General features: G+C 37.4%; 1 protein-coding gene across 1 annotated transcript in view; it reads left to right on the top strand.

Moving 5' to 3' along the window:
* The first annotated feature begins 1,237 nt into the window (after positions 1-1,237).
* Positions 1,238-15,946, top strand: part of CCDC73 (coiled-coil domain containing 73) — a 96,278-nt gene continuing 81,569 nt past the window's right edge. The window contains exon 1 of the mRNA XM_036258588.1: positions 1,238-1,375. Coding sequence (XP_036114481.1) covers positions 1,238-1,375 — 138 coding nt within the window. The remainder of the gene's footprint in view (positions 1,376-15,946) is intronic.

Below are 15,946 nucleotides of genomic sequence, written 5' to 3'. Positions count from 1 at the left end.
GTTCTGATGAAGAATTGAACTAGCGACCTCTTGGTGCATGGGTCAACACTCAACCAGTGAGCCACACCGGCCGGGCATTAATTGCTTTCTTATTTGTATTTTCTATAGGTACTTTGTATATGCTTCTATTTTAGTGCTTATCACACTGTTGGTTTCTGTGTCTGGCTCTCCAACCAGGTTGTGAGCTCATATCCTGAGAAATTCACATAGTGCTCTGCATATGCTAAGAACCTAATTAAAGTGTATTTGATCATCTGCTCTGTGCAATTTATCATAAATGTTTTTGAGGACTAACATTGTTCAAAGAGTGGTTCTGTGCTCACTTTGTATTTATTAGTTAATGGACATTTTGGGTTGTTTCTACTTCTTGGCTTTTATGAATAATGCTCCTATGAACATTCATGTACAGTGTTTTTTTGAGTACCTAGGAGAGGAATGTGGCTCATATGGTAACTGTGTTTAACCGTTTTTTGTTTTTTTTTAATCCTCACTTGAGGACATTTTTGCATTTATCTTCAGACAGGGTGGGAGGGAGAGAGGGAGGAAGAAAGAGAGAAACATCGACGTAAGAGAGACAAATCGAGTGGTTGCCACCCACACAACCCCAACCGGGACCGGGGACAAATTGCAACTCAAGCACATGCCCTTAGCAGGAACCAAACCCGGGCCTCTCTGGTCCATGGGCCGGCGCACTAACCACTGAGCAAAACTGGCCAGGGTTGTGTTTAATCTTTTAAAAAATATATGTTTTTGTTTATTTAAGAGAGAGGAAGGGAGAAGGAGAGAGAAATAGAAACATTGAGGAACTTTGTTGGGTTTAAAGATTGCATTGCTATTAATTAATATTTACACCATCCTTACAAAGTGCTTTATATCAAGGCATAGTTTAGGAGGCACAGTGTTTATCTCAGCCTTGGTATAAAACAGTTAGTGAAGGGCCAAGCCTTGACTGAAGCATTAGGAACCCAGCCTTTAGGAGACCGATGTTGGGGGAGGAAATGTAGTCCTCAAGGGGACTATGGTAACAGAAAAGACTCAGTCACAGAGAAATGAAATTCAGTCATTTTCTTTGCTAAGTGCTTTGTATATCAAGATCAGAATAGGAGTAATGACAAAACTTATTCACTGTTAAATGTGGAGGATTATGGGATACATGTTGTTATAACTGTGCTTTACTGGAAAAACCTAGATTAAATACCCTCCCCCCCCTTTTATATTATAGGAAATAAATGTTAGCATGGAGAATGATTTTAAAACTGACTCATCATCATCTACCTTTGCTCTTCAAAGTTCTTCAGAGACATTGTTTTCTATTCAGCTATTAGATTTCAGAACAAGTTTACTGGAAGCTTTGGAAGAATTACGTATTCGAAGGGTATGTACCCTTTTAAAATGCTATTTTAATCAGAGAACTTGATTTGTCCATTTTCTTTGTTTAAGAAAAAAAAAATAGACCTAACAAAATAACTTATTTGTTTATTTATTCTTAATCCTCACCAGAAGATATTTTCCCATTGATTTTTAGGTAGAGTGGAAGGGAAGGTGGGAGAGAGCGAGAGAGGAAAGAACATGGAAGTGAGAGAGACACATTGATTGGTTGCCTCCCGACCAACCCTGACGGGGGCCAGGGATGGAAACTGCAGTCCAGGTACATGCCCTTTGGTCCATAGGCCAACACTCTTAACGGCTGAGTCAAACCAGCCACGGCAACAAAATAACCTTTTATTTGGAAAGAAGAAATATGGTCCAAATAATGAAGCAGAAAAGAAAAGGATAGATTTAGTTGACGTCAGGGAATGGGAAAGAAGGAGAATTTATAAACCAAAGCAAAAAATATAGTACATTTTTAGATTGTTAGGTACTTTATAAATCAGCTAATATTTATTGAGTGCCTTGAAATGCATAGATAACACTATAGTTAGACACTATGGATTAGAAAAACCTGTTCTTTAGGAGATTACATTTTTTATTAAGGTTATGAATTAGGTACCTATGAAATGATTAAATGATGAAACAAGGCAATACATGATTAAGTGACAAAATAAATGTATATAGTAAGTATTCTGAGCTCAAAGAATAAAATATTCTAAGTTTTAAAGTGATAACCTTGAGATTTTTATCTAGTATAAAATTGTAAAAGATCTTTCATTTAAGCAAGAGACATATATTGTTCATAACTGCCTAAAAATATTTCATTTCTGAGACTCTGGTTGTAAATTTAAAGAGTATGTTGTCAACTCTCCAAGATAGTTTGGAGTTGGTAAGATTTTAAAGAGAGAAAAATAAACTCTAAAACTGCTGTAATGATCTAGAGATGGAGGTCACTAGGACTTCTATATAACTATGAAGATAGAATAGAAGAGACAGAAAGAAGAGTCAATAGAATTTGGTGACTTCCTGAAAATGAGCTGTTAAGTGAGGGGGAAAAAAGAGATGTGAAACAACATTTTTATCATATGAACCTTGTTCTAGGATTTAAAAATATTGAAATTTGTTGTTATAATAAGAAAATTTAATTACCACAATGTTCATCCTATCTAAAGCTTATTATCAAAATAACAAAAGTCTGTTTAACAAAGAAGAAATTCTGCTTAAAAAGGATATCTGGAGAAGCATTAAAAATAACTAATTTTTGTAAAATTTGCTTAAAATGATATCTTTTCTAAGTGAAGCAACTTTAGATAACTTTAAATTTTTTTTTTATCCTTACCCGAGGACATTTCTCCATTTTTTATTCAGGTAGAGTGAGAAGGAGAGAGAGGAACAGAGAGAGAGAGAGAGAGAGAGAAACATCGACATGAAAGGGACACATTGAGTGGCTGCCACTCGCACGACCAACCAGGGCTGAGGACAAACTGCAACCGAGGTACATGCCCTTAGCCGGAATTGAACCCAGGTCTCTCTGGACCACAGGCCGACACTCTAACTGCTGAGCCAAACCGGCCAGGGCAACTTTAAATTTTTATATTCTGTTTTGTTATGTTTCAAACATTGGATTTTGTTCTGTTTATATTTCCAATTGAGAAATAAGCTTCCTTAAAAGTCTTTTTAAAAATTTCAGGGTAGCAACAGAAACAGTGTTTTTTAAAAAATCTTTGTTTTTTTTTTTGTTGTTGTTGTTCAGGTAGAGTGGGAGGGAGAGAGAGGGTGAGAGAGAGAGAGAGAGAGAGAGAGAGAGAGAGAGAGAGAGAGAAACATCGACGTGAAAGAGACACATCAAGTGGCTGCCACCCACACAACCGACCAGGGCCGGGGACAAACTGCAACGGAGGTACGTGCCCTTAGCGGGAACCGAACCCGGGTCTCTCAGAACCGCAGGCCGACGCTCTAACCGCTGAGCCAAACCGGCCAGGGCTAAAAATCTTTATTGTTGAATGTAGAATGTATTACAGATGTTCCTCATTTTTCCCCCATTGACCCCCTCCTCCCCACTCCCGCCCCCCTCCCGCCTTTTCTCACACTATTGTCTGTGTCCATTGGTTATTCATATAAGTTCTTTGGTTTATTTCTTCCCACCCCCCAACCCCTTTCCCTTTGAGGTTTGTCAGTCTAGCAATGAATTTGTGCTTCTTAATCCCTTCACCTTTTTCACCCATTCCCCCAACCCCCCTCCCATCTGGCAACCAACAAAATGTTCTCTGTATCTATGAGAATGTTTCTGTTCTGCCTGTTCATTTTGTTTGTAGATTCCATTGTCAACAGATATGTATTCATTGCCATTTTGTTTGTTCATATATTTTATCTTTTTCTTCAAAAAGACCCTTCATCATTTCATATAATAATGGTTTGGTATGATGAACTCCTTTAACTTTTTCTTGTCTGGGAAACTCTTTATATGGCCATCAATTCTAAATGACAGCTTTGCAGGATAGAGTAATAGAGTAATCTTGATTGTAGGTTCTTGCTTTTCATCACTCTGAATATTTCTTGCCACTCCCTTCTGGCCTGCAAAGTTTCTTTTGAGAAATCAGCTGACAGCCTTATGGGAACTCCCTTGTAGGTAACTAACTGCTTTTCTCTTGCTGCTTTTAAGATTCTCTCTTTGTCTTGAACCTTTTGCATTTTGATGATGATGTGTCTTGGTGTGGGCCTCTTGGGGTTCATCTTGTTTGGAACTCTCTGTGCTTCCTGGACTTGTATGTCTGTTTCCTTCACCAAGTTAAAGTTTTCTGCCATTATTGTTTCAAACAGGTTTTCGATTTCTTGTTCTCTCTCTTCTCCTTCTGGCACCCCCAAGATGCGAATGTTGGCACGCTTGAAGTTGTCTCAGAGGCTCCTTACACTATCCTCATTTTTTTGGATTCTTTTTTCTTTTTGCTGTTCTGATTGGGCATTTTTTGCTTCCTTATATTCCAAATCGATGGTTTGCTTCTTGGATTTACGTACTCTACTATTGAATCTGTGTAAATTATTCTTTATTTCAGTTAATGCCTCCTTCATTTCTGACTGTGCATCCATCATTTCTGACTGGTCCTTTTTTATGCTCTTGAGGCCCTCACTAAGTTCACTGAGGTTCTCACTAAGTTCATTGAGCATCCTTATAAGCAGTATTTTGAACTCAGTATCTGTTAGGTTGCTTATCTCCATTTCGCTTAGTTCTTTTCTTGGGGTTTTGTTCTGTTCTTTCATTTGGGACCTGTTTCTTTGTCTCCTCATTTTGGCTGGGTCCCTGTGTTTGTTTTTGTGTATTACTTAATGAGAGGTATGGGGCTATCTGAGACCAGATGCTGCTTGTTTGGAAGAATTCAGGAAAAACCCGAAGCAGTATCCAAGAACGGCCAATCCTATGATTAAGCAACTGGCAACAGCTTGGGTGAGCCTGAAAGTTGGGTGGGGCGGGGCCCTCAAGGAGTCACCAGGGCCGGGCAACCAGTGTGAGCCAGGTTGCTGGAGTCTCTGATATGGCTGCTGTCTGCCGCCCCAGGGATTGGCTCACCAAAGGAACAAAGGCCTCTGACAGCATGTTTGTCCCGGAGAAAGCCCCCTCTCCAGCCCTCACTCCAATGCCAAACAGCTCAGTTCTTCCCTGTATGTCTCTCGTGCCCCTCGAGTTGCCTCTCCTCCGAGCTTAGAGGGAGTGAGTCCGATAAGTCTGTGTGCGGGCCCTTTAAGGAAGTGCTTGGGGCTCCAGCGGCTTCAGCTTTCCTGAGCCTCAGTTCCTGCTGGTTTTTCCAGCCAGAAGTTATGGAGTCTTCTCTTCCTGGCACTGGAACCCTGAGCCAGGCACCTGGTGTGGTACGGGGACCCCTCAGTCCTCACTTCCCTGCTGAGGTGTCCTCCTGATTTTTATCTGCCACACGTGGGTGTGGGACCTGCCCGTCACCCCTCCGCCCCTCCTACCAGTCTAGATGTGGCTGCTGCTTTAATTTCGTAGTTGTAGGACTTCCATTCAGCTAATTTCAGGCGGTTTTGAATGATGGTTGTTCTGTAGTTTAGTTGTAACTCTGATGTGGTTGTGGGAGGACACGATACTGCGTTTACCTATGCCGCCATCTTGACCGGAAGTTCAGGAACAGTGTTTTTAATAACCAAATGCAGGTGCATATACTACTTTTAATAACATTCCTCATTGAAAGAACTTTATTCTTAAAAAGGGGATATTTTTTCTCTCATTGGGTAAAGATATTCATTGATTTTCACATTTACTATAATGATAGCACTTGATCCATATTGTTGGATTTTATTTTATTTTATTTTTATCCTCACCCGAGGACATTTTTCCATTTTTTTGTACAGATAGAGTGGGAGGGAGAGAGAGGAAGAGAGAGAGAGAGGGAAACATCGATGTGGAAGGGACACATCGAGTGGCTGCCACCCGCATGACCAACCAGGGCCAGGGACAAACTGCAACCGAGGTACATGCCCCTAGCGGGAACCGAACCCGGGTCTCTCCGGACCGCAGGCGAACGCTCTAACCGCTGAACCAAACCGGCCAGGGCCATATTGTTGGATTTTAATCTCCCCCAAATATTATAAGGAAAAGTCTAAAAATATATAATAGTTAAAAGAATTTTACACTGAGCATCGAAAAACCCACTCTGGTAGGCAGAATAATGACACCCTGATGAAGTCCTCAGAACCTCTGAATATGTTACCTTACACAGCAAAATGGGACTTTGCAGATGTGATCAAGTTATGAATTTTGAGATAGGATTATGCTGATTTTTTCACGTGGGCCCGGTGTATTCACAAGTATTCTTGTAAAAGGAAGGAAAAGCCCTGGCCAATTTAGCTCAGCGGTTAGAGCATTGGCCCACGGACCAGAGAGACCTGGGTTTGGTTCCCGCTAAAGGCATGTACTTCGGTTGCAGTTTGTCCCCAGCCCTGGTTGGGGTCATGTGGGTGGCATGCAGTTGATGTGTCTCTCTCACATGCATGTTTCTCTCTCTCTCTCTTCCTCCTTCTCTCCCTCCTGCTCTATCTGAAGATAAATATAAAAATGTCCTCAGGTGAGGATTAAAAAAAAAAAGGAGGAAGGAAGAGTTATCAGAATCAGAGAAAAAGATGTGATGATAGAAGTAGGGGGCATGGTCACAGATAGAGTTGAAGATGTTATGCTGCTGGTTTTGAAGATGGAGAAAGGAAGCCATGAGTCAAGGAAAGCATGTGGAAGCTGGAAGAAGTGAGGAATTCTCCCTTAGAGACTTCAGAAAGTATTCAACCCAGCCAACACCTTATTTTTAGCTCAGTAAGAACATTTCAGACTTTTGACTCTAGAACTAAATTTGACTCCAGAATTAAATTTGAGTTGTTTTAAGACAATTTTTTGTAATTTGTTACAAAAGTATTAGGAATCTAACACACCCATCACCCAGATTCTATGCTTGATCTCATATATATCCTTCTATCATTGGTATTATTATTATTATTATTATTATTATTATTATTATTTTGTTTAGTCCTCACCCAAGGATATGTCTTTCCTTTGATTTTTAGAGAGAGTGGAATGGAAGGAGGGAGGGAGGAAGAGAGAGAGAGAGAAAGAGAAAGAGAAACATCAGTGTTAGAGAGACATCTATTGGTTGCCTCCTGCACAACCCAGACCTGGGGCTAGAGATCTAACCTGCAACCTGGATAGGTCCCCTTGGCCGGAATTGAACCTGAGACCCTCTGGTCTGCAGGCCGATGCTCTAACAGCTGAGCCAAACTAGCCAGGGCTAGTCATATTTATTTTTAAATCCTCACCCAAGGATATTTTTCCATTTATGTTCAGACAGTGGGAAAGAGGGAGAGAGAGAGAGAGAGAGAGAGAAAGAGAGAGAGAGAGAGAGAGAGAAGGAGAGAAAGGAATGAGAGAGAGAGAAACATCGATGTGAGAGAGACACATCAACTGGCTACCTCCTGCACGACCCTGACCAGGGCCCAGGACCAAACTGCAATCAAGGCACATGCCCTTAACTGGAATAGAACCTATGACTCCTGGACTCCTGGGTCAGTGGGCCGATGCTCTAACCGCTAAGCCAAACCTGCCAGGGCTAGTCTTATTTCCTGATGCATTTCCATGTAAGTTTGAAATTAGTATACTTCAATATGCATATCATTAACATACAGTTCAATATTTCTTTTTCTTTCTTTTTTTCTATCCTCACCTAAGGACATTTTTCCATTTTTGCTCAGACAGAGTGGGAGGGAAAGAGAGGAAGAGAGAGACAGAGAGAGAAACATCAACGTGAAAGGAACACATTGAGTGGCTGCCTCCCACACAATCCCAACCAGGGTCGGGGACAAACTGCAACTGAGGTACGTGCCCTTAGTGGGAACCGAACATGGGTTTCTCTGGACCGCGGGCCGATGCTCTAATCACTGAGCAGAACCAGCCAGGGCCAGTTTAATATTTCTTTATGTATTTTTCTTTTAATATAAAATGAAGTGTATAGTTTTTTTTTTATTGATTTTAGAGAGAGAGGAAGGGAGAGGGAGAGAGAAAGAGAGAAACATTGATGAGAGAGAACATTGATTGGCCACCTTCTGCATGCCCTACACTAGAGATTGGGCCTACAACCTGGGCATGTGCCCTGACCAGGAATCGAACTAGCAACCTCTTGGCGCTTGGGTCAACACTCAACAACTGAGCCACACTGGCCGGGCTGAACTGTGTAGTTTCTAAGTGCACCATTTTATGAGTTTTAATAAATCATACAGCTGTGTAACCCCCAACCCTTGTCAAGATATAGAACATTATTTTTACCCACAGAAAGTTTCATGTTTGTTCTTTCTTATTCTCTCATCTTTATCCACCCAGAGTCAGCCATTGTTCTTATTTTTTCACCATGGATTAGTTTATCTCTGTTCTAGAAATGTATAATAATGGAATTACATAGTATTTTTCTTTTACATAAGTTTTCTTTTATTCAGCACAGTGTTTTTGAGATTTGTTCATGTTGTTGAACATATCAGTAGTTTGTTCCTTTTTTATTGTTCAGCAGTATTCTGTTAATAAATGTAATACAGTTTTTTTTTTTCAATTAATTTATTGATGGACACCTGCATGGTTTCACGTTGTTGACTATTATGACTAAAGCTACTGTGAACATTTTTGTGTGTGTTTTTAAGTTTTTTTTTCTTTACTGATTTTGAGAGAGAGAGGAAGGAGAGAGATATAGAAACATTGATGAGAGAGAACATCGACTGGTCGCCTCCTGCATGCTCTCTCTAGGGATTTGGCCCAGAACCTGTGCGTGTGCCCCGACTGGGAATCGAACCAGCGACCTCTTGGTGCATGGGTTGATTCTCAACCACTGAGCCACACCAACTAGGCTATCGTGTTTATTTGTTTTATTGATCTCTTTTATCTTTATTAATTTCTTATTTAATTTTCTGTTCTTCTTGTCTTGAACTTTAGAGATGGATATTTAGTTAATTAATTTTAACATTGTTTTTCTAATATAAAGCATTTAAGGCTATAAATCTCTCTCAGCATGGCTTTAGCTGGATCCCACAATTTTTATATATTTTATCTTTATTATCATTTAGTTCAAGTTATTTTCTACTTTTTATTATAATTTCTTTTTGACTTGAGTTATTTAGATGTGTACTACTACTTTTACAAATATTTGGGAATTTTATTTTTAGTCAAATTTAAAATTGATTTCTAGCATAATTCTATATCAGATAAATATGCTCTATATAATTTCATTCACTTAGTATTTGTGGAGCTTTGCTTTCTAGCAAAACATGTAGTTGCCCTGGCCGGTTTGGCTCAGCAGTTAGAGCGTCGGCCTGCGGTCCAGAGAGACCTGGGTTTGATTCTCGCTAGGGGCGCGTACCTTGGTTGCAGTTAGTCTCCGGCCCTGGTTGTGTTGTGCTGGTGGCATCCACTCGATGTGCCCCTTTCACGTCGATGTTTCTCTATCTCTCTCTTCCTCCCACTCTATCTGAACAAAAAATGGAAAAATGTCCTCAGGTGAGGATTAAAAAAAAAAAAAGCATATAGTCAATTTTGGTAAATATTTCAACATAGATGAACTTGGAAATAATGTGTGTTCTGTATTTCTTGGGTGCAGTGTTCTACAAATATGAATTTGGTCAACTTTGTCCATCTTATTCAAATCTCCTATATCATTACTGATTTTTTTGTTTATATTTTCCTTTTTCTGTTCATGTTTTAGTTTGGTTATTTTCTTCTGTCCTTATAGTTCAGGAGTAATTTCTTTCATTTATTTAATCTTCTAATAAAATCAATCTATTGAGTTCTTAATTTTATTTCTTGTATTTTTCAGTTCTAAAATTTCTGTGTTTTTTTTAAAAAATAATTTTCAATCCTCTGCTGAAATTCATTTTGTTATATATTTTTTGAGCATAATATTTCATATATTTTAAAGTTTATGTCTGTAAAGTCTTAATATCTGGACTTCTTGTAGATTCATTTCTATTGTCTATTTTTTCCTCTTCATTTTTTTGTTATTTGACCTTCTGGAATGTACGGTAAATTTTTATTGAATGCGACTGTTTGTGCATGAAAAATTGCAAAGAAAATTTGAGGCTTTGGCCCAGTTGGTGTGGCTCAGTGGTTGAGCATCGACCCATGTACCAAGAGGTCGCTGGTTTGATTTCCGGTCAGGGCACATGCCCAGGTTGTGGGCCTGATCCCCAGTGTGGGGCATGCAGGAGACGGCCAATCGATGTTCTCTCTCATTGATGTTTCTATCTCTCTCTCCCTCTCTCTTTAAAACCAATAAAGAACAAACAATTTAAAGAAAGAAAAAGTAAATTTGAGGCTTTGGATGCTGTCTTCCTCCAGAGAGATTTACTTTGCTTCCAGACGTTAGGATGGGCAAATCATCTTACCTATCAGAGATTGAGGTAAATGGAAGTTCAGTTTTCATCTTTATGAGGGCTAGTTTATTTCCACCCTCTACTCTAAGAAGATACCTCTTTGGACTTCCAACTCAAATCCTAGAATATTTTCCAAAATTCCTCCTATTTGGTGGGTCCTGAACACTAAGTCAGCCCTCATAAGACTGCTGGTGGAAATGCCTCACTTAGCCTTTATTGAACTGGTGAATGGTGATTGTCAGAATCATCTCTCTTTGCTCTCCTTTTCTATATGATCTTAGAGATGTATTTTAACTGATCATTCTTTTTGAAGGATCATGAAATTGTAGAATTTTCGAGGTGGAAGTGACCTGAGATAGCTTCTAGTCCAACCTAAACCCCAGAGATTTTAAGAAACCAGTACTCTGATCTCTCTATTTCTTGTCTAATGCTCTTCCATTTATATATTTAATAAATTAAGGGGGAGAGATAAACCACAGAACTTATATGCATGTATGCATGAACAATGGACATGGACAACAAAGCTGGGGAACAGGGCAGGGGGGATGGGGAAGAGGGAATGAGTGGGGGGAAAAGGAGAAACATCTGTAACAAAAATAAATTAATTAAAAAATAAATTAACTGGAATGAATAATTGGTCAACATAAAATTGGGCTATACTGTAAAGGGTTAATAAAGTTTCTTCAAAGAAGTAAACACAATAGGTAATAAAGTCAAAGAAAGAGACTATTACCCAACTAAACTACATTTTAATACTTAACTATGCTGGAATTAACAAAAGAGAGAGGGATATCACTCATTCTTTCCCTTATGGACCTAAATTGGTAATTATAATATTTGAAAAAAAATCTTCTAAATTAATAATGATTTCTATAGATAAACAATCTGAATCAATAAAAAAGTTTATATTGAATTTATAATGTGTGCTTTTTAGAAGTTAGACACCATTTTTGGTAAATTCCCTTATCTGATAGATATACAGAATAACTGATAAGTAGTGATGAACAATTACAGAAGGGTCACAAATTCAACTTCCTTTGGGATTCAGGTAGTGGCATGTGATACAAATAGGGTAGGAGTTGGGTTGAACTGGAGAGCCTATGTCTTCAGTTCAACCTACTTCTCATTCAGCTTCAGAAAATTGTTGCCATGTAGAAAAATAGGCCCTGTGCTATCAGCCCTTCCAATTATTGAAGAAAAACTAGAAATCAGGACTTTAATGTAAAATCTGTTAGATTCTAAATATTGGCAGTGGATTGAAAGTTTTAAAAATATATATATTTCAAAGTCAGATTATCTATATAATGGGAATGAAAGATTTCTACCACAGAACTTTCAAACTTTAAAATATGCATTTATTTGATAACCTTTGAAAAACTACTCAGTCTTGCCTTAAGAGAGTTTAAATTTTAGTAGTTATACCATACAAATTAATCATACTCTCACATATTATATATTATGGATTATGAAGAAAGTATTATGGGAGTTCAGAGAAAGGACACTTCCAATTTATTAAATAAACAGAAGTAAATTTTGGAATTTTACATTACCAATAAATAAAAGCCCATGGAAATTCTGAGTGTTCTACAATAGCAATGATTTGCTAAGGAAATTGTGAAAGAAAACTGGACAATTAATGGTATAACATGTGGTGAAGCAGCATTTCAGTGCCCCATAAAATTAGTTTGCTCTGAGTGGAATCATACCTCTTTGTAATTATAATGATTTGTAGAATGTATGTATTTATACTACATGGAAAACTGATAAAATAGGTGTTATTTACATTGCTGAAAGGTAACATTATATAATATACTTCTATATTAGTATTTTAATTTAACTTCATGCTATTAAAAAGTATTTACTGTTTTTGGAACTTTTTATTTTTATCTTCTAAGCATTCTTCAAACAGCTTTCAAAAGTTATTAATAAGAATTCTTATTAAATTTTCAGTGAGAAAAAATATGTTAAATTTGGTAGGAATATCCCATCTGTAACTTCAATAAAGTATCCAAGAATATCGAACCTTAAAAGTGTTTATTTTTTATTAGCTGCCTTAGGACTACAAGGATTTAAGTGTTTTACAAAAACAATAAAAGAGGAGTAATTTGATGGCTTATTTACTCTTTATAACCTTTAGAAAGTGTCATGCTTTTTTCAAAGTGCTTGCTTCAGGCTGTAGTTTTACAAGATGGGCTGTGTATTGGTCAGACCTCTTCAATTCTTGACCCTGAACAGATTTAGGGACATAGTATGTACAGCAGGCACATGTCAAAGCGGCCAAAACTGTAACTGGGTACTTTTATTTTCTTTTTCAAACTCATAATCCACCTCCTATGAAATTGCCCAATTCAGTTTCTCATGTTGTCTAGTGAAACACTAATCACTCTTTTAGACAGTTTATTGGTTTGATTAGCTACAAGTATTCTAGATAAATATGTTTATTATGCAATGGATAGCCTACAAGTTCATGTTTTTAAAAATCTCTTTTCTAATTAGTTTAAACTACTGTCTTCGTATTAGTCAACTTAATCTATTACAATGATTTCTGAAATAGAAAAATATTAATATTAGAACATTCATAGCAATGCTTAAAGTTCTGTTTTTCCATTCAACAAACATTTGTAGTGGTTTTGAAATGTTCTACCAAATAATCAGACTATACTTTTATGTTTAAAATAGTTAATATGATTTTGGGTGGTTTTCTAACTTTTTGGGACATGAAGATTAAATTCTGAAGTTTTTGAAGGAAAGGAGTACGTATATCATAACAATCCATATGGTCCTACAGAACCCACAGTCTTTTAAAGGTAATATAAGGTGTGTTAAAGAGACTCTGGAGACAGATTCTCTAGGTTACCTAGTATGTGACTTTAGGCAAGTTACTTATTCTCTTGTTAACCCAGTGTCTTCATCTATAAAATGGCAATGATAGAGTACGTACCTTATAAAATTATACTTAATATTAATCAATGTATAAAAAGTGCTTAGAACAATATTTAAATCATAGTGAGATTTCAGAACCCACTCCAGCCATTAAAAGAGAAGTGTATAACCAGGCCCACATGAAGAGAGCAGTATTTTGCACATTTTTAGTTCTGCTTTGGGAAGATATGCATGTTACAGTGTGTACCTCCCCTCAAATATGTATACATTTATTTTATTTTTCAATATGTTTTGACCATAAATATTTATTACTGTTGGTATACATTCCCTTCCTTATTCCATTTTGGAAGAGCCCTGATTGTGTTAGGGTCCACCTCTCACCATTGTGAATCGGGTAAATCCTGACTGGTGTTAACCACTCATGAAGGTCCAGTGTATTCACCCTGCCAATACTTGATTTAGGAGTGGGCATGTTATGGCCAATGAATGTAATATCTTTTCCGTTCTTAATGCCTGCAGTTAAAGTACCTGAGGGGTGAAAAACCTAAGGAAAATCACTTCATTTTTTGATGATTTCAGAGTAAGCTGCAGGCATCAGTACACTTTCTTCTAAATACTTCAGAAAGCATGTCATTAAGCCAAGTTCAATGTTTGTTTATAGATTTTTTTCTTTACAGTAAAATTTACATACAATGGAAGGCATAAATCTTAACTGTATATTCAATGAGTTTTGACAGATACATACGCTTATATAATGCAAGATATAAAATGTTTCCATCAACCCAGAAAGTTTCCTCATTCATGCCCCTTCTAGGCAACCATCCTTTTGATTTTTTTTCCCTGGACTCAGTTAGTTTTGTGTTTTCTAACATTCATATAAATGGAATCATACAGTTTATAGTCTCTTTTTTTTTTTTATCCTCAACCAAGAAAATTTTTCCATTTTTTGCTCAGGTAGAGTGGGAGGGAGAGAGAGGAAGAGAGAGAGAGAGAGAGAGAAATATCGATGTGAAAGGGACACATCGAGTGGCTGCCACCTGCCCGACCAACCAGGGCCAAGGACAAAGTGCAACCGAGGTATGTGCCCTTAGCTGCAACTGAACCGGGGTCTCTCTGGACCGCAGGCTGATGCTTTAACCGCTGAGCCAAACCGGCCAGGGCCAGTTTGTACTCTTTTAGGTAAGTGTTCTTCACTCAGCATAATGTTTATAATCCATCCACGTTGTATGTTATCAGCATGCAGATTCTGTACATGTTCAAGTGCATACCTATTTATTTCATTTTCTCTGGAGTGATTATAAATTGTGTTGTTTTTAATTTTGGGAACTGCATTTTTATTGTTAGTGTATAGAAATGTGATTGATATTTTTGGTTGTTCATCTTGTATCCCATGACCTTGTTGAGCTTTTTTTATTAGTTATGGTAGATTTTTAAAAATAGATTCCTAGGGATTTTTTATATATATACAATCATATCATCTATAAAGAGAGACAGTTTACCTCTTAAGTCTCATCTGTTTCTTTGTCTTTCTGTCTCCCTCTCGCTCCTCACCAACTCCCACTTTCCCGCTTCCTGTCTATTCATACATCATCCATCCATGCTTTAAAGCAGCTAGAACTTTCAGTAGTATGTTGAATAAGGACAGTGAAAATAGATAACCCAGTCTTGTTCTTGATCTTAGAGGGAAAGCATTTAGTCTTTCATCATTAAATATGTTAAATGTAGTGTTTCTATAAATGTTCTTTATCAGATTGATGTAATTCCCTCTATTCCTACTTGGCTGAGACTTTTATCATGAAAGCCTTGGATTTTTGTCAAATGCCTTTTCTGTATCAATTGATATGATCATATGATTTTTATTCTTTAGCATGTTGATATTGTGTATTTGATCAACTGTTGTACTAGCCTTGCATACCTGGAATAAATTCTACTTGGTCATGGTATATAATTTTTTATACCCTGTTGGATTCCATTTGCTAATATGGTATTGAGGATTTCTTTCTGTCAAAACTTGTCAGAGATATTGGTCTTAGTTTACTTTTTTTGTACTGTCTTTGTTTGGTTTTGATGTCACAGTAAACAGGCCTCAAAAAAGGAGTTGCTGTGTGTTCCTTCCTCTTGTATTTTTATGGAAGGGGCTATGTGAAAGTAGTGTTAACTTATCTTGAAATATTTGATAGAATTCTTCAGTGAGACCATCTGGCCTGGAAATTTCTTTTTAAGGAGCTTTTAAGTTAAAGCTTGTGGAGCTGTTTAGATTGTCTATATCACCTTGGTTGAAATTTGGTAGTTTATGGTTTTTGAAGATTGATCTATTTCTGTACATTGTCAAATGTTATGTTCATAACATTCCTTATGAACTTTTTAATGGTTGCAGTATCTTTGTACATGGTTTCTTTTAGCTCTTTGAGCATATTTAAAGTTGTGGATTTTAAGTCTTTGTCCAGTAAGTCCACCATCTGCTCTTGCTCAGGGATAGTTCCTATTAATTTTTTCCCTGTGTACGGATCACACTTTCCTGATTTTTTTTGGCATGCCTTGTAATGTTTTGTTTAAAACTAGATGTGGCCATTTTGAATATGTGTCAGCCCTGAAAATCAGGTTCCTCCTCCTCACCAAGGTTTCTGCTTGTCATTGTTTGTTTTTGACATTTCTGAAATAATTTTGTAAAGTCTGCAATTTTTGTTATGTATGGCCACTGAAGTCATTGTGCTCTTTAGCTTAATTATCAGCTAGAGATTTTTTCTTTCTTTTTCAACAGATTTCTTTAAATACATGGAGCCAAAAG

Source organism: Molossus molossus, unplaced genomic scaffold (genome assembly GCF_014108415.1).
Source record: "Molossus molossus isolate mMolMol1 unplaced genomic scaffold, mMolMol1.p scaffold_m16_p_13, whole genome shotgun sequence".
NCBI lineage: Eukaryota > Metazoa > Chordata > Mammalia > Chiroptera > Molossidae > Molossus > Molossus molossus.
Note: the sequence above shows the minus strand (reverse complement) of the source record. Positions and strands in the feature narration are given on the sequence as shown.